The sequence below is a fragment of the Genypterus blacodes genome, unplaced genomic scaffold (genome assembly GCF_046128005.1).
Source record: "Genypterus blacodes isolate CSIRO-AG114 ecotype Tasmania unplaced genomic scaffold, CSIRO-AGI_Gbla_v1 ptg000002l_1, whole genome shotgun sequence".
Lineage (NCBI taxonomy): Eukaryota > Metazoa > Chordata > Actinopteri > Ophidiiformes > Ophidiidae > Genypterus > Genypterus blacodes.
This window is the reverse complement of record NW_027466816.1, coordinates 1,733,902-1,751,411: the sequence shown is the minus strand read 5'-3', so window position 1 is coordinate 1,751,411 and position 17,510 is coordinate 1,733,902. Positions and strand designations below refer to the sequence as shown.

The following is a 17,510-nucleotide window of genomic DNA, read 5'->3' as shown; positions in this document are numbered from 1 at the left end:
TCTGATTGGCTGTTCAGAAAAACCTGTGCAGGTACAAATAAGGTGTTGAGCCACTAGGAGGCGCCTGAGCTCCTGCAGTTCGTGCTGTTGTCGGACCCGACATGCTGCCCCTAGCATCAGTTGACAGAGGCAGAAGCTAATTTCTCATTGGCTGGTGAGGTGCAGCGCTAGAAGTGAAAGCAAAGTGCTGGGACTTTCCAGAGACGCTGCTGCATTCAAGTTCTGCAGGAAAACACAACACTGAATCACACTGAGCTGTAGGGGGCCGTGCTAGATTCCGCAACTGTCTGGGCCATGAAGGCACCACACGTTCAGGCTTGCGTGAAAGTTTGAAGGGAACTATGAAGCGACGCAGCAACTCAATCCGATCTCATGACTCCGCGTCAAAGCACAATCTCACATAACAAGCTCGACTGATACGTTACACCCATACGGTCACAAACAACCCAAAGCTGTCTGAGTTGCAGTTTACTTAAAGTCCTTAACCACAACTTAGCAACATGTACAAATAGGAATCATAGCAATTCGCTTAAATCCTCAAGGTGGTGCACGTTTGTCACCAGGCTATGCTTGAAATGTTGCACATTTAATTTAATCTACTGAAGCGCGTTTGTGCCAGACATTTCAGCAAACGAGTAGAAAAGTATTTCGGCAAGTTTGACTGATTCATAACTGACTGAGTTGTGTGTTGTAGGTAAGCTGAGTTCTAGGGTCTCCATCTACCTGTGGGATTTTGTGCAATTGAAAAGTGTGAAATGGAAAATTTAGAATAAACAACAAGCAAAAGTTTCACGCTCACTTGGAGTTGATTCTGTTCTGAATTGAAAAAGACTTTGCTTAACTGTAACTTAAACAGAATTTTACGTCGCCGTGGTTACGTAGGACATGACAGGATTCCCAGAATCATGACAAAATCTGTGTTGAATTGAATGAGAGAAAAAGAAGTTACAGCTATACTAGACGCAAAGACTTTCATCATTGCTAATACGCCAATGAAGAAGCACAGTCTCCTTTTTGTGATTAGCCAACCCAGGCTTACTGTATGGACCAAGTAAGTGGACTGGTAGCTGGTGAGTTGCCAGTTTGCCTCCAGGGCACTGCCGAGGTGCCCCTGAGCGAGGCACCGAACCTCCAACTGCTCCACGGATGCCGTAGAATGGCTGCCCTGCACCCCCTCTGTAGTGCATGTGTTTGTGTGTGTGATATGTATTTGTATATTTGCCGAGGCGCCCCCTGAGCAAGGCACCGAACCCTCAATTGCTCCCCCCTCTGCGAAGGGTGGTAATGTAATGTAAGTCGCTTTGGATAAAAGCGTCTGCCAAATGATCGTAATGTGATGTAATGTTTAGGTTTAGATAGACTTTGTACTCTCCCTGTCAGTGAGAGTGTAAGTCTATCACTTTTACTGTCTATCCTTCTTTAACCACTCATATTCTGTGACTTGACTGACTTGACTTGATTTCTCTGTCGACTTGCAGGGCTCTGTGGATTCCTCTGATGTGGGCTTACTTGCTACGTCCTAGGAATCTAGGAATCTTGCTCTTCTAGCGTCAGACTCAAGCCCCAAGTTTCCAACCTCACCTCTGTGGGCGGGGCTTGGGCGCCGCTTTGGGCGTGGTATGTTTGACTGACAGGTGAGCCAGCATTAGATCACAAATGCAGCTACTGAATAAAAAATTAGAAAATGTTTAAATTGGGGGATGACTTTTCTTATTTCATGGTTTTTATTATTAAACATGTGTTCATCTCTTATTTGAAGTATGAACATTTATTATTTGGGAGTGGAGCTAAATATACTCCATATAAACTGTGATTTTACACTGTTGAAAGGAATCGCTCCATTTGAAAAAGGAATTAAAACAGATATATTGACGTTGTGCACAAATGGTTTGATCCGCTATTGCAAACTTTGACGTATGATTGATCAGAAGCTCACCTTGGTTACCACTGACAAAGTGCTTTCTGTGGCTAAACAGATGAACTCTGCCCACATTGAACCTGACCAATGATGCCCTTCAGGAACTCTTCTACCTGACGACACCTGACAGCATCAGGAGTTTTTTTCTGATTGGCTGTGGATAAATTAACGAGGAAGTGGAAGTAAAGTGATGGGACTTTCCACAGACGCTGTGTGTGTGTGTGTGTGTGTGTGTGTGTGGTCACTGAAAGATATACACACCAACAAACTGAAAAGGTTTTGCGTTCAGTCATTCTCTTGCTTCTCCCCACCTTTCTCTCTCTCTGTCTCACTCTGTCTGCCTGTCTGTCTGTCTCTCCCCCCCCCCCCCCCCTCTCTCCTTCTTTGTGTGTGTTGTGTTGTTTATCAGACTGAACCTTCCACAGCTCTGAGTCCTGGGTGCAGTGTGTGGGGTGTTTACCTGGACACTGATGATGTCACACAGCTGTGAAATCTGATTGGCTGGTGTGTGTGTGTAAGAGTGAAGCTGCTACTTGTGTTTGTGTTAGTTGTTAGCAGCGAGTCTAACAGAACAGAAAAGATGAAGATCAATCTCCCCCTCCTCCTCCTCTGCTGGGCCCTCTGTGCGCGAGCAAACGGTAGGTCCATCACACACACACACACACACACACAGTTTTTATTCTGATTTTCATTCTGATTCTCTGTTTAGTTCTACATGAGGACATAAATATCAGAGGCTGTTCAGACTCTGATGGAGAGAATATGTATGGGCTGGATGGTGAAGAGGTTTGGTACGCAGACTTCATCAACCAGAAAGCAGTTGAGCCTCAGCCTGAGTTTATGGATCATATGACCTACGATGGAGGTTATGAACAAGCTCAGGTTAACCTGCAGATCTGCAGACAGAACATGAAACTAAGACAACGAGCTCTCAAGAACGAAACGCTGGAAAATGGTAAAAAGTTTTTCAGTTTAACACTTTACACTTCAAACTTCATAAAGTTTAACGTCAAACAAACAGAAAATGAAGAAACTTTGCAGATGTCATTATTAATTAACACTGATTATGTTTCTCATTAAGCAAGTAATGGATATGTGTGCATGTATTTCCTCTGAGTATATCTGTGTAGTGTATTTGCCCAATTTGATATGGATGAGTTCAGATATCAGTACATATACAGCATATTTATACCACATATGTGTATTTTTACATTTAATCCTGTTTATTCTGTGGTGTTTGGTGCAGCTCCTGCTGTTGTGAAACTCCTTTGTTATGTGTGAACAAACGACCCCTCAGACCCTCATCCACTATTAGCTGCATCTTCAATTGATTATTACTTCGATTGATTATTATTGAATAGTTACATCAGTTTAAATATGACTTTAATAAAAAGAGAACATTTATCCCAACCTGACAGGAAGTCAAAGCAAACGCCAGTTAAGGGAAATACATCACAAATGAAATATGTGATGTATTTAATAAATCAGTTGAAGCGAGATGAAACCATGTTAATATGCTAATGTGTCAAGAGTTTTCTTTCTCTGTCACACACACACACATGCGCAGACATGCACACGCACGCACACACACACAATGACATTAATAGAGAAACATGTAAAACGTGTTAAACGTGTTGTGGTTGTTGTGCAGATCCTCCTCCCAACCCCACCATCTACAGCAGAGACGACGTGGAGCTCGGAGTGACCAACCAGCTCATCTGCCACGTGAGCAGGTTCTATCCGGCTCCCGTTCAGATCCACTGGACCAAGAATGGCGAGAACGCGACCCAGGGAATCCGCAGCAACCCGCCCTACGTCAACAAAGACGGGACCTTCCAGCAGTTCTCCAGCCTGAGCTTCGTCCCACAGCTGGGAGACATCTACAGCTGCAGCGTGGAGCACCCGGCCCTACAGCACCCAAAGACCAGCCTGTGGGGTGAGGAAGATGCTTATGCTGCGCCACTAACGCTCTGCTAACGCTCTGCTAACACTCTATTAACGCTGTATTTTCTGTGTTTGCAGATGTGGAGAAGACGCAGCCTGGACTGGGACCTTCCATCTTCTGTGTCGTGGGTCTGATCGTAGGACTGCTGGGCGTGGCCACAGGAACCTTCTTCCTCATCAAAGGAATCGAATGCCGCTGATTGGAGGAGAGCTGATGATGTCATCTGTGTTTCACTGTAACATAAATGAGATTTACCGTGTTTATTCCGTATATACTGATCACTATTGTGGTGAAAAGGATTGATTATATTTGCTGTTTTGCTTTTTTGATCTTAATGTGTTCAGATGAAGTGATTGATGTATGAATCAGCGAGCTGGGTGACATCATTCTGACCTCAATTATATCAACCAACAGAAGTCATTAAAGTCAGCACGTCTTTTTAAATGACCACTTCCTGTTAATAAATGATTACTTCCTTATAAACTGATCACATGTTTTATGCTTTGAGCATCACAAATTAAATGTATAAAGCTGAGGCAGAAGTTAGAGATTTTAGAAGCTGATGAAATGAAATGAAAGTGATCTGTGAGCAGCTGATGATCGGGGTGGGCTGACCCTTTAAAGCAGCAGCAGCAGTATCTACACACCTGTCTGTCTGCTCCTGCTAGATTTGAGCTTCATCGTCTCCTCCACCATCATGTCAGATCAGCTTCACCTTCAGTCGCCGTACAGGTTTGATCACAGGAAGCGTCCTGAAAAGGTTTCCATGTCGATGTTTAACAAAGATTCCTTGTGCAGGATTAACCTGCAGCTTTCAGCTTCAGCTTGGCTGCCATTTGTCTGTGATTCTTTATTTGACCACAAAGACATCACAGTAATATTCAGAACAATGGCAACTCTCTAAAATAAAACACAACAAAGACATTTAAGAAGACATTTGGTTTATCCATCTTCTGGTGGAGTCGATGTGCTGAAGCTGAACAGGCTGATTGTTACAGGATCATTAACGGGGCTGATGAGGATTCACCCTGTGTGTACTGAGGCACATGCCACCAGTGAGACAGAATCGCTATAGACGAGTAGTAGAAGGGGCTCATTCGTGCTCATACCTCCACCAAGGTCAGACAGAAGAGAAGAACAAGCTTGTTCTTAGAAAATGTATTTTTATTGAACAAACACCTCTCCTGTGTGTGTGACCCAGGATGAGGAGGACTTGTCAAGGCACAGGAATTCTTCCCACACCCTCTCGGTTTGAGATAACTGCTAAATCAAAATTCCACCTGCTGCCCTGTAAATGCTTAAGTTTGAAAGAAGTCTGGAACAAAATGTGCCTGTGAAGGTCACGGGATCAATGAGCCTGATTATTGTTTCACTCACATGGAAGGCAGGCAGGCAGGCAGGCAGGCAGGCAGGCAGGCAGGCAGGCAGGCAGGCAGGCAGGCAGGCAGGCAGGCAGGCAGGCAGGCAGGCAGGCAGACAGGTTGTATGTCAATAATGCAGATTAGTCTTCACACTGTCCCAGCACCTGCATGTCCTCTGTCTTCTGCGTGCTGTCTGCCTGGTAACTGCTGAGGCTGCAGGTCATGTGATCAACTCGGCTGCTTTATCTGTCGGGACTCCGTGTGTGTGTGTCAGTGTGTGTGTGTGTGCAGTGAGCAGAGGAACATGGCTTCATCCTTTCTGGGCTTCACCCTCCTCTTCATCGGTCTCTACGGAGCAGGTACCATCAACACACACACACACACACACACACACACACACACACACACACTCTCTCTCTCTCTCTCTCTCCCTCTCTCTCTCTCTCTCTAAACTCTAAACTCTAAACTCTCAAACTCTATCTTCATTTCTTGCAGAGGGATTTAGGAATCTTTACTTGTCCCGCTGTGTGTTCAACTCTTCTGACCTGAAGGACATCGAGTACATTTACTCCACATATTACAACAAAGTGGAGCTCGCCAGGTTCAGCAGCAGTGTGGGGAAGTTTGTTGGATACACTGTGTACGGTATGAAGCAGGCAGAGCACTGGAACAGCGATCCATCTGTGCTGGCTCAGAGGAGCCACTCGAAGGAGAGATACTGCAAACACAACATTGATAACTGGTACTCCAACATTCTGACTAAGACAGGTGAGTGACATCATCGCCCATCAAACTCTGACTCGCCCCAAAAGAATAACTGAATTGAGGCTGCAGGCTTAACTTTCACCTTCGTCTTCCTCTTCATCGCGCTGTTCCCTTCTGTTTATTTGAATTTTTATTGAACTCACCGGAGCTGATGACTTACAGAAAAAACCCGCTTTACCGTAAACAACACCAGCCGGCGGGAGGAAACGAAAACACAGCGGAGAATCTGAAATTAATGTCAATCAATAACAAAAACGGTAAAAAAGGAAAATGACAGTTCGCCTTAATGCTGCGCCTGCTGGTTTTTGACTTTGGCTTATAAAAGATTTCTTTAAAATCGTTTGAGAAATGTCGCGTCTCCTCCTTCAGCTTTCACTCAAGCTTTCATTTCCACATTCAGAAACACAGAAAACTCCTCTGTGCTCGTCAAGCACGAGCAAACAAAACCAGAATCGGTTTCATTCATTATAGGTAATTGATACAACTTCAACAACAACTTGAATAAACCTCATCTGTTACGAATAGAACTAAATATAACAAGTTTACACGAACCAGTATGAATTTAAATTATGATATTTATGTTCATTTGACTGAAACGGACCTAATGTAACTCTATGTTTCCATCTGGTGGTAAATACCTGCTACTGCCACTACTCATGTAACTCCACCAGGTAGTTCTTTGACTGTTTTACCACATCTGATGCTAAAACCTCTGCAAATAATCATGATTATGATTATTCCAGCAAAGCCCCATGTGAAGCTGAGCTCTGAGACGCCCCCTGCTGGTCAACACCCCACCAGGCTGGTGTGCAGTGCCTATAACTTCTTCCCCAAAGAAATCCACGTGACCTGGTACAGTGACGGCAAGGAAATCACCTCTGGAGTCAGTTCCACTGAAGAACAGGCAGATGGTGATTGGTACTACCAGATCCACTCCCACCTTGAGTACACGCCCAGGTGGGTCTAGGTTTTGGTTCTGGTCCTGGTCCAGGTCTGGTTTGGACTATCACAGAGCGGTGAGACATTTACATTGAGCTGTTTGTTTGTGTTGACACAGGTCTGGAGAGAAGATCACATGTGTGGTGGATCACGCCAGTCTGGAGAACTCTCTGATCACAAACTGGGGTAAGAACCTGTCCGTCTGTCTGTCTGCCTGTCTGTCTCTCTGTCTGCCTGTCTGTCTCTAACCTATCTGTCTGTCTACAGACCCGTCTCTCCCTGAGTCAGAGAAAAACAAAATCGCCATCGGAGCTTCAGGACTCATTCTTGGTGTAATTCTGTCTCTGGCTGGATTCATCTACTACAAGAGAAAGCACAGAGGTAAGAACCACACTTCAGACCAGCTTGGACGCCGTAGCTTAGACCTATTTACAGACCCGTTAAGCCCAGCTTTAACAATGTGTTTTAGTTCTGGTCCAGATGTTGACCCTGTCCTGGTCTCCTGTCTTGTCTTTAAACCAGGACGGATCCTGGTTCCCTCAAACTGATGCAGGAATCCTGAATCTTCATGCTGCTGCTGTTTGTCAGATGGAAGTCAAACCTGCTGTCAGAGCTGCCCCCTGCTGGAGCCGCAGACCACCGCTTTCTTCTTTAAGCCTTTTCTTACGCACAGGTACATCAGAGTACATATACGGTATTGTGCGTGTATATCAGAATACACGTATAGTACTCTGTATATTCCACCTGCACTCTGATGTGCTCTCTGCTGTACATTTATATCATAGTTTGCTGTGTGAGAATAACTTTACAGCAACTTATATGGGGAGTGATTTGATTAACGTTAAACATATAATCAGTTATCTGTAGTATTTTTGGGGTTTGAGGTGTGATTGCTTGAATTTTATATTTCCGCTGGAATTTACCGTTTTCGAAATAAAATAAACCATCGGAAACTCCCTGAGTGTGGCTTTATTCTTGTTGGTTTGTCTGTCTGTCTGTCTGATTATCAGCAGGATTTACTTGAAAAGTTATGAACTGATTGTCATGACACTTGTGCAGTCAGTGGCCATGACTCAGGGAAGAAACCATCAACGTTTGGTCACGTTTGGCCTGATGGTGGTGCTGTATACGCATTTTTATGCTTTGGCTATGTAGAATATCTGCACCAAAGGGGACAAAGATTTGATCTGTATTTTTGTATTTGCCTCACTGTTTTGCTGTAACTGGCTGCTATAGTGAAGTGGGTGCAGCTCATTCTTCTTCAGTCTGGGTGTGTGACACCACATGGCTTTACGCTATGTGTAGGTTATAAAAACCCCAGATAAACAGAAATCTTCAATTAAAAAGTAGGTTTGGAGAATAAATTCCCTAAGGCTGTTTGTCTCGTTCTGTTTAAATGTTCATAATTGCTCCCTGCTTACAAATAAACTTGCCCTCTTCTCTTTTCTTGACGTGATTTGCAGGCAAAGCATAAAAAACACGGTATATGCTGCCACCTGCTGGACAGAAGTGGTGCCTGCAACGTTCGGTCATTTTCTAGGGAAGATCACATATATGACAAATCCTGTAGAGTTGGAGATGCGCGTGGAAACGAAGTAATCAGTGAGCAAGGCACCGAACCCTCAATTGCTCCCCCCTCTGCGAAGGGTGGCAATGTAATGTAAGTCGCTTTGGATAATAGCGTCTGCCAAATGAACGTAATGTGATGTAATGTTTAGGTTTAGATAGACTTTGTACTCTCCCTGTCAGTGAGAGTGTAAGTCTATCACTTTTACTGTCTATCCTTCTTTAACCACTCATATTCTGTGACTTGACTGACTTGACTTGATTTCTCTGTCAACTTGCAGGGCTCTGTGGATTCCTCTGATGTGGGCTTACTTGCTCCTTCCTAGGAATCTAGGAATCTTGCTCTTCTAGCGTCAGACTCAAGCCCCAAATTTCCAACCTCACCTCTGTGGGCGGGGCTTTGGCGCCGCTTTGGGCGTGGTATGTTTGACTGACAGGTGAGCCAGCATTAGATCACAAATGCAGCTACTGAATAAAAAATTAGGACACATCTTAAAATAGAAAATGTTTAAATTGGGGGATGACTTCTCTTATTTCATGGTTTTTATTATTAAACATGTGTTCATCTCTTATTTGAAGTATGAACATTTATTATTTGGGAGTGGAGCTAAATATACTCCATATAAACTGTGATTTTACACTGTTGAAAGGAATCGCTCCATTTGAAAAAGGAATTAAAACAGATATATTGACGTTGTGCACAAATGGTTTGATCCGCTATTGCAAACTTTGACGTATGATTGATCAGAAGCTCACCTTGGTTACCACTGACAAAGTGCTTTCTGTGGCTAAACAGATGAACTCTGCCCACATTGAACCTGACCAATGATGCCCTTCAGGAACTCTTCTACCTGACGACACCTGACAGCATCAGGAGTTTTTTTCTGATTGGCTGTGGATAAATTAACGAGGAAGTGGAAGTAAAGTGATGGGACTTTCCACAGACGCTGTGTGTGTGTGTGTGTGTGTGTGTGTGTGGTCACTGAAAGATATACACACCAACAAACTGAAAAGGTTTTGCGCTCAGTCATTCTCTTGCTTCTCCCCACCTTTCTCTCTTTCTGTCTCACTCTGTCTGCCTGTCTGTCTGTCCCCCCCCCCTCTCCCTCTTTGTGTGTGTTGTGTTGTTTATCAGACTGAACCTTCCACAGCTCTGAGTCCTGGGTGCAGTGTGTGGGGTGTTTACCTGGACACTGATGATGTCACACAGCTGTGAAATCTGATTGGCTGGTGTGTGTGTGTAAGAGTGAAGCTGCTACTTGTGTTTGTGTTAGTTGTTAGCAGTGAGTCTAACAGAACAGAAAAGATGAAGATCAATCTCCCCCTCCTCCTCTTCTGCTGGGCCCTCTGTGCACGAGCAAATGGTAGGTCCATCACACACACACACACACACACAGTTTTTATTCTGATTTTCATTCTGATTCTCTGTTTAGTTCTACATGAGGACATACATATCAGAGGCTGTTCAGACTCTGATACAGAGGATATCTATGGGCTGGATGGTGAAGAGCTTTGGTACGCAGACTTCATCAACCAGAAAGCAGTTGAGCCTCAGCCTGAGTTTGTGGATCATATGAGCCCCGAAGAAGGAGCTTATGAACAAGCTCTGGCTGACCAGCAGATCTGCAGACAGAACCTGAAAACTGTTCAACAAGCTCTCAAGAATGAAACGCTGGAAAATGGTAAAAAGTTTTTCAGTTTAACACTTTACACTTCAAACTTCATGAAGTTTATCGCCAACAAACAGAAAATGAAGAAACTTTGCAGATGTCATTATTAATTAACACTGATTATGTTTCTCATTAAGCAAGTAATGGATATGTGTGCATGTATTTCCTCTGAGTATATCTGTGTAGTGTATTTGCCCAATTTGATATGGATGAGTTCAGATATCAGTACATATACAGCATATTTATACCACATATGTGTATTTTTACATTTAATCCTGTTTATTCTGTGGTGTTTGGTGCAGCTCCTGCTGTTGTGAGACTTAACATCCTTTGTTATGTGTGAACAAACGACCCCTCAGACCCTCATCCACTATTAGCTGCATCTTCAATTGATTATTACTTCGATTGATTATTATTGAATAGTTACATCAGTTTAAATATGACTTTAATAAAAAGAGAACATTTATCCCAACCTGACAGGAAGTCAAAGCAAACGCCAGTTAAGGGAAATACATCACAAATGAAATCTGTGATGTGTTTAATAAATCAGTTGAAGCGAGATGAAACCATGTTAATATGATAATGTGTCAAGAGTTTTCTTTCTCTGTCACACACACACACATGCGCAGACATGCACACGCACGCACACACACACAATGACATTAATAGAGAAACATGTTAAACGTGTTAAACGTGTTGTGGTTGTTGTGCAGATCCTCCTCCCAACCCCACCATCTACAGCAGAGACGACGTGGAGCTCGGAGTGACCAACCAGCTCATCTGCCACGTGAGCAGGTTCTATCCGGCTCCCGTTCAGATCCACTGGACCAAGAATGGCGAGAATGCGACCCAGGGAATCCGCAGCAACCCGCCCTACGTCAACAAAGACGGGACCTTCCAGCAGTTCTCCAGCCTGAGCTTCGTCCCACAGCTGGGAGACATCTACAGCTGCAGCGTGGAGCACCTGGCCCTACAGCACCCAAAGACCAGCCTGTGGGGTGAGGAAGATGCTTACGCTGCGCCACTAACGCTCTGCTAACGCTCTGCTAACACTCTATTAACGCTGTATTTTCTGTGTTTGCAGATGTGGAGAAGACGCAGCCTGGACTGGGACCTTCCATCTTCTGTGTCGTGGGTCTGATCGTAGGACTGCTGGGCGTGGCCACAGGAACCTTCTTCCTCATCAAAGGAATCGAATGCCGCTGATTGGAGGAGAGCTGATGATGTCATCTGTGTTTCACTGTAACATAAATGAGATTTACCGTGTTTATTCCGTATATACTGATCACTATTGTGGTGAAAAGGATTGATTATATTTGCTGTTTTGCTTGTTTGATCTTAATGTGTTCAGATGAAGTGATTGATGTATGAATCAGCGAGCTGGGTGACATCATTCTGACCTCAATTATATCAACCAACAGAAGTCATTAAAGTCAGCACGTCTTTTTAAATGACCACTTCCTGTTAATAAATGATTACTTCCTTATAAACTGATCACATGTTTTATGCTTTGAGCATCACAAATTAAATGTATAAAGCTGAGGCAGAAGTTAGAGATTTTAGAAGCTGATGAAATGAAATGAAAGTGATCTGTGAGCAGCTGATGATCGGGGTGGGCTGACCCTTTAAAGCAGCAGCAGCAGTATCTACACACCTGTCTGTCTGCTCCTGCTGGATTTGAGCTTCATCGTCACCTCCACCATCATGTCAGATCAGCTTCACCTTCAGTCGCCGTACAGGTTTGATCACAGGAAGCGTCCTGAAAAGGTTTCCATGTCGATGTTTAACAAAGATTCCTTGTGCAGGATTAACCTGCAGCTTTCAGCTTCAGCTTGGCTGCCATTTGTCTGTGATTCTTTATTTGACCACAAAGACATCACAGTAATATTCAGAACAATGGCAACTCTCTAATATAAAACACAACAAAGACATTTAAGAAGACATTTGGTTTATCCATCTTCTGGTGGAGTCGATGTGCTGAAGCTGAACAAGCTGATTGTTACAGGATCATTAACGGGGCTGATGAGGATTCACCCTGTGTGTACTGAGGCACATGCCACCAGTGAGACAGAATCGCTATAGACGAGTAGTAGAAGGGGCTCATTCGTGCTCATACCTCCACCAAGGTCAGACAGAAGAGAAGAACAAGCTTGTTCTTAGAAAATGTATTTTTATTGAACAAACGCCTCTCCTGTGTGTGTGACCCAGGATGAGGAGGACTTGTCAAGGCACAGGAATTCTTCCCACACCCTCTCGGTTTGATATAACTGCTAAATCAAAACTCCACCTGCTGCCCTGTAAATGCTTAAGTTTGAAAGAAGTCTGGAACAAAATGTGCCTGTGAAGGTCAAAGGATCAATGAGCCTGATTATTGTTTCACTCACATGGAAGTTTACTTTAGACAGACGGACAGACAGACAGACAGACAGACAGACAGACAGACAGACAGACAGGCAGACAGACAGACAGACAGACAGACAGACAGACAGACAGGCAGGCAGACAGACAGACAGACAGACAGGCAGACAGACAGACAGGCAGGCAGGCAGACAGACAGACAGACAGGCAGACAGACAGACAGACAGACAGACAGACAGACAGGCAGACAGGCAGGCAGGCAGGCAGGCAGGCAGGCAGGCAGGCAGGCAGACAGACAGGTTGTATGTCATTAATGCAGATTAGTCTTCACACTGTCCCAGCACCTGCATGTCCTCTGTCTTCTGCGTGCTGTCTGCCTGGTAACTGCTGAGGCTGCAGGTCATGTGATCAACTCGGCTGCTTTATCTGTCGGGACTCCGTGTGTGTGTGTCATTGTGTGTGTGTGTGCAGTGAGCAGAGGAACATGGCTTCATCCTTTCTGGGCTTCACCCTCCTCTTCATCGGTCTCTACGGAGCAGGTACCATCAACACACACACACACACACACACACACACACACATACACACACACACACACACACACACACACACACACACAATCTCTCTCTCTCTCTCTCTCTCTCTCTCTCTCTCTCTCTCTCTCTCTCTCTCTCTCTAAACTCTAAACTCTAAACTCTCAAACTCTATCTTCATTTCTTGCAGAGGGATTTAGGAATCTTGTCTTGGAACGCTGTGTGTTCAACTCTTCTGACCTGAAGGACATCGAGTACATTTACTCTGCGTATTACAACAAAGTGGAGTTCGCCAGGTTCAGCAGCAGTGTGGGGAAGTTTGTTGGATACACTGTGTTCGGTATGAAGCAGGCAGAGAACTGGAACAACAATCCATCTCAGCTGGCTCAGAAGAGACACGAGAAGGAGAGATACTGCAAAAACCACGTTGATGCCTGGTACCCCCACTTTCTGACTAAGACAGGTGAGTGACATCATCGCCCATCAAACTCTGACTCGCCCCAAAAGAATAACTGAATTGAGGCTGCAGGCTTAACTTTCACCTTCGTCTTCCTCTTCATCGCGCTGTTCCCTTCTGTTTATTTGAATTTTTATTGAACTCACCGGAGCTGATGACTTACAGAAAAAACCCGCTTTACCGTAAACAACACCAGCCGGCGGGAGGAAACGAAAACACAGCGGAGAATCTGAAATTAATGTCAATCAATAACAAAAACGGTAAAAAGGAAAATGACAGTTCGCCTTAATGCTGCGCCTGCTGGTTTTTGACTTTGGCTTATAAAAGATTTCTTTAAAATCGTTTGAGAAATGTCGCGTCTCCTCCTTCAGCTTTCACTCAAGCTTTCATTTCCACATTCAGAAACACAGAAAACTCCTCTGTGCTCGTCAAGCACGAGCAAACAAAACCAGAATCGGTTTCATTCATTATAGGTAATTGATACAACTTCAACAACAACTTGAATAAACCTCATCTGTTACGAATAGAACTAAATATAACAAGTTTACACGAACCAGTATGAATTTAAATTATGATATTTATGTTCATTTGACTGAAACGGACCTAATGTAACTCTATGTTTCCATCTGGTGGTAAATACCTGCTACTGCCACTACTCATGTAACTCCACCAGGTAGTTCTTTGACTGTTTTACCACATCTGATGCTAAAACCTCTGCAAATAATCATGATTATGATTATTCCAGCAAAGCCCCATGTGAAGCTGAGCTCTGAGACGCCCCCTGCTGGTCAACACCCCACCAGGCTGGTGTGCAGTGCCTATAACTTCTTCCCCAAAGAAATCCACGTGACCTGGTACAGTGACGGCAAGGAAATCACCTCTGGAGTCAGTTCCACTGAAGAACAGGCAGATGGTGATTGGTACTACCAGATCCACTCCCACCTTGAGTACACGCCCAGGTGGGTCTAGGTTTTGGTTCTGGTCCTGGTCCAGGTCTGGTTTGGACTATCACAGAGCGGTGAGACATTTACATTGAGCTGTTTGTTTGTGTTGACACAGGTCTGGAGAGAAGATCACATGTGTGGTGGATCACGCCAGTCTGGAGCACTCTCTGATCACAAACTGGGGTAAGAACCTGTCCGTCTGTCTGTCTGCCTGTCTGTCTCTCTGTCAGCCTGTCTGTCTCTAACCTGTCTGTCTGTCTACAGACCCGTCTCTCCCTGAGTCAGAGAAAAACAAAATCGCCATCGGAGCTTCAGGACTCATTCTTGGTGTAATTCTGTCTCTGGCTGGATTCATCTACTACAAGAGAAAGCACAGAGGTAAGAACCACACTTCAGACCAGCTTGGACGCCGTAGCTTAGACCTATTTACAGACCCGTTAAGCCCAGCTTTAACAATGTGTTTTAGTTCTGGTCCAGATGTTGACCCTGTCCTGGTCTCCTGTCTTGTCTTTAAACCAGGACGGATCCTGGTTCCCTCAAACTGATGCAGGAATCCTGAATCTTCATGCTGCTGCTGTTTGTCAGATGGAAGTCAAACCTGCTGTCAGAGCTGCCCCCTGCTGGAGCCGCAGACCACCGCTTTCTTCTTTAAGCCTTTTCTTACGTACAGGTACATCAGAGTACATATACGGTATTGTGCGTGTATATCAGAATACACGTATAGTACTCTGTATATTCCACCTGCACTCTGATGTGCTCTCTGCTGTACATTTATATCATAGTTTGCTGTGTGAGAATAACTTTACAGCAACTTATATCGGGAGTGATTTGATTAACGTTAAACATATAATCAGTTATCTGTAGTATTTTTGGGGTTTGAGGTGTGATTGCTTGAATTTTATATTTCTGCTGGAATTTACCGTTTTCGAAATAAAATAAACCATCGGAAACTCCATGAGTGTGGCTTTATTCTTGTTGGTTTGTCCGTCTGTCCGTCTGATTATCAGCAGGATTTACTTGAAAAGTTATGAACTGATTGTCATGACACTTGTGCAGTCAGTGGCCATGACTCAGGGAAGAAACCATCAACGTTTGGTCACGTTTGGCCTGATGGTGGTGCTGTATACGCATTTTTATGCTTTGGCTATGTAGAATATCTGCACCAAGGGGACAAAGATTTGATCTGTATTTTTGTATTTGCCTCACTGTTTTGCTGTAACTGGCTGCTGTAGTGAAGTGGGTGTAGCTCATTCTTCTTCAGTCTGGGTGTGTGACACCACATGGCTTTACACTATGTGTAGGTTATAAAAAAACCCTAGACAAACAGATATCTTCAATGAAATAGTAGGTTTGGAGAATAAATTCCCTAAGGCTGTTTGTCTCGTTCTGTTTAAATGTTCATAATTGCTCCCTGCTTACAAATAAACTTCCCCTCTTCTCTTTCCTTGACGTGATCTGCAGGCAAAGCATAAAAAACACGGTATATGCTGCCACCTGCTGGACAGAAGTGGTGCCTGCAACGTTCGGTCATTTTCTAGGGAAGATCACATATATGACAAATCCTGTAGAGTTGGAGATGCGCGTGGAAACGAAGTAATCAGTCAAATGAATTAAACAATAGAAACACTGGAAATTTAGAATTTAGAGTTAAATTTAGAATCTTTTTTTGTTTTAAACTGGTAAAGTTCAGGATTATCAGTTTAAAGAAGAAACACTTTGAGGTGTACTTCATGTAACTTTGAATAACAACCTTTCTCATTCTCTCAGACATTCTCAGTGCTGACAGTTCAAAAGGCCACAGACGCATGTGGAGGATCTATAGGCTCAGACAAGGAAAAGCTGCTATAGAAGGTTGACTCATACCACAGATCAGGCAGCGTGCAATCACTGATGTGTGCAGGTCAGATGGTAACTTTGTCATAATAAACTTTTACAATCTATGCAAACATTTAAACTTAGAATCATTACAACAGATGATACGTAGGCATCAATATGGAAATGTAAGAGAAATGTGTTGTGGGGAGTTTAATGCTCATAATAGATTATGCGGAAGTAATGGAGACATAGTACACATATGTCTTGTATAGATCTAACTTAAGTATCTGCTGTAGTAATATTGCAGCTCATGTGAGTGAAGTAGTAAGGATGATTGTACTATTGGAAGTGACTGTTTACCTATAACACGTTCTGTTAATGTAGCTGGAGATCATCAAGGAGGGAACAAAAAAGAGAAATGTGTTTTTTGCAAATGGGGATTAGAAATAGAGACATATAGCCAGTCAGCTAAAACAATTGTGTTTGAAGTGCATCAAAGGGGACAAAGATTTGATCTGTATTTTTGTATTTTCCTTACTGTTTTGCTGTAACTGGCTGCTATAGTGAAGTGGGTGTAGCTCATTCTTCTTCAGTCTGAGTTTGTGACACCACATGGCTTTACGCTATGTGTACGTTATAAAAAAACCCAGATAAACAGATATCTTCAATTAAAAAGTAGGTTTGGAGTATACATTCCCTAAGGCTGTTTGTCTCGTTCTGTTTGAATGTTCATAATTGCTCCCTGCTTACAAATAAACTTCCCCTCTTCTCTTTCCTTGACGTGATCTGCAGGCAAAGCATAAAAAACACGGTATATGCTGCCACCTGCTGGACAGAAGTGGTGCCTGCAACGTTCGGTCATTTTCTAGGGAAGATCACATATATGACAAATCCTGTAGAGTTGGAGATGCGCGTGGAAACGAAGTAATCAGTCAAATGAATTAAACAATAGAAACACTGGAAATTTAGAATTTAGAGTTAAATTTAGAATCTTTTTTTGTTTTAAACTGGTAAAGTTCAGGATTATCAGTTTAAAGAAGAAACACTTTGAGGTGTAGATCTAACTTAAGTATCTGCTGTAGTAATATTGCAGCTCATGTGAGTGAAGTAGTAAGGATGATTGTACTGTTGGAAGTGACTGTTTCCCTATAACACGTTCTGTTAATGTAGCTGGAGATCATCAAGGAGGGAACAAAAAAGAGAAATGTTGTTTTTTGCAAATGGGGATTGGAAAAAGAG

General features: G+C 43.5%; 4 protein-coding genes across 4 annotated transcripts; all 4 read left to right on the top strand.

The window, feature by feature from the left end:
* Positions 1 to 2,348: 2,348 nt before the first annotated feature.
* LOC143004339 (mamu class II histocompatibility antigen, DR alpha chain-like) lies at positions 2,349 to 4,350 on the top strand. The gene is made up of 4 exons (XM_076155209.1): positions 2,349 to 2,556; positions 2,628 to 2,873; positions 3,570 to 3,854; positions 3,941 to 4,350. The coding sequence occupies exons 1-4, from the start codon at positions 2,499 to 2,501 to the stop codon at positions 4,060 to 4,062; spliced, it is 711 nt and encodes a 236-aa protein (XP_076011324.1). The 5' UTR covers positions 2,349 to 2,498; the 3' UTR covers positions 4,063 to 4,350.
* A 1,073-nt stretch (positions 4,351 to 5,423) lies between these two features.
* On the top strand, positions 5,424 to 7,884 carry LOC143004216 (rano class II histocompatibility antigen, A beta chain-like). Its single transcript, XM_076155154.1, has 6 exons — positions 5,424 to 5,583; positions 5,720 to 5,992; positions 6,733 to 6,946; positions 7,047 to 7,114; positions 7,196 to 7,309; positions 7,451 to 7,884. Exons 1-6 carry the CDS (start codon positions 5,529 to 5,531, stop codon positions 7,474 to 7,476), a joined length of 750 nt encoding a protein of 249 aa, XP_076011269.1. The 5' UTR covers positions 5,424 to 5,528; the 3' UTR covers positions 7,477 to 7,884.
* Positions 7,885 to 9,665: 1,781 nt separating this feature from the next.
* LOC143004063 (mamu class II histocompatibility antigen, DR alpha chain-like) lies at positions 9,666 to 11,658 on the top strand. The gene is made up of 4 exons (XM_076154948.1): positions 9,666 to 9,858; positions 9,928 to 10,176; positions 10,878 to 11,162; positions 11,249 to 11,658. Exons 1-4 carry the CDS (start codon positions 9,801 to 9,803, stop codon positions 11,368 to 11,370), a joined length of 714 nt encoding a protein of 237 aa, XP_076011063.1. The 5' UTR covers positions 9,666 to 9,800; the 3' UTR covers positions 11,371 to 11,658.
* Positions 11,659 to 12,901: 1,243 nt separating this feature from the next.
* Positions 12,902 to 15,409, top strand: LOC143003986 (rano class II histocompatibility antigen, A beta chain-like). The gene is made up of 6 exons (XM_076154842.1): positions 12,902 to 13,061; positions 13,246 to 13,518; positions 14,258 to 14,471; positions 14,572 to 14,639; positions 14,721 to 14,834; positions 14,976 to 15,409. The coding sequence occupies exons 1-6, from the start codon at positions 13,007 to 13,009 to the stop codon at positions 14,999 to 15,001; spliced, it is 750 nt and encodes a 249-aa protein (XP_076010957.1). The 5' UTR covers positions 12,902 to 13,006; the 3' UTR covers positions 15,002 to 15,409.
* The last annotated feature ends 2,101 nt before the right edge of the window (positions 15,410 to 17,510 follow it).

Bases quoted from the DNA above. Each gene is read 5' to 3' on its own strand.
- LOC143004339 (XM_076155209.1), top strand. From the start codon at position 2,499: ATGAAGATCAATCTCCCCCTCCTCCTCCTCTGCTGGGCCCTCTGTGCG. The intron at 2,874-3,569 runs GTAAAAAGTTTT...GTTGTTGTGCAG, and splicing joins GAACGAAACGCTGGAAAATG to ATCCTCCTCCCAACCCCACC. The intron at 3,855-3,940 runs GTGAGGAAGATG...CTGTGTTTGCAG, and splicing joins CCCAAAGACCAGCCTGTGGG to ATGTGGAGAAGACGCAGCCT.
- LOC143004216 (XM_076155154.1), top strand. From the start codon at position 5,529: ATGGCTTCATCCTTTCTGGGCTTCACCCTCCTCTTCATCGGTCTCTAC. The intron at 5,584-5,719 runs GTACCATCAACA...CATTTCTTGCAG, and splicing joins CATCGGTCTCTACGGAGCAG to AGGGATTTAGGAATCTTTAC. The intron at 5,993-6,732 runs GTGAGTGACATC...TGATTATTCCAG, and splicing joins CAACATTCTGACTAAGACAG to CAAAGCCCCATGTGAAGCTG.
- LOC143004063 (XM_076154948.1), top strand. From the start codon at position 9,801: ATGAAGATCAATCTCCCCCTCCTCCTCTTCTGCTGGGCCCTCTGTGCA. The intron at 9,859-9,927 runs GTAGGTCCATCA...TTCTCTGTTTAG, and splicing joins CCTCTGTGCACGAGCAAATG to TTCTACATGAGGACATACAT. The intron at 10,177-10,877 runs GTAAAAAGTTTT...GTTGTTGTGCAG, and splicing joins GAATGAAACGCTGGAAAATG to ATCCTCCTCCCAACCCCACC.
- LOC143003986 (XM_076154842.1), top strand. From the start codon at position 13,007: ATGGCTTCATCCTTTCTGGGCTTCACCCTCCTCTTCATCGGTCTCTAC. The intron at 14,472-14,571 runs GTGGGTCTAGGT...GTGTTGACACAG, and splicing joins CACCTTGAGTACACGCCCAG to GTCTGGAGAGAAGATCACAT. The intron at 14,835-14,975 runs GTAAGAACCACA...TCTTTAAACCAG, and splicing joins CTACAAGAGAAAGCACAGAG to GACGGATCCTGGTTCCCTCA.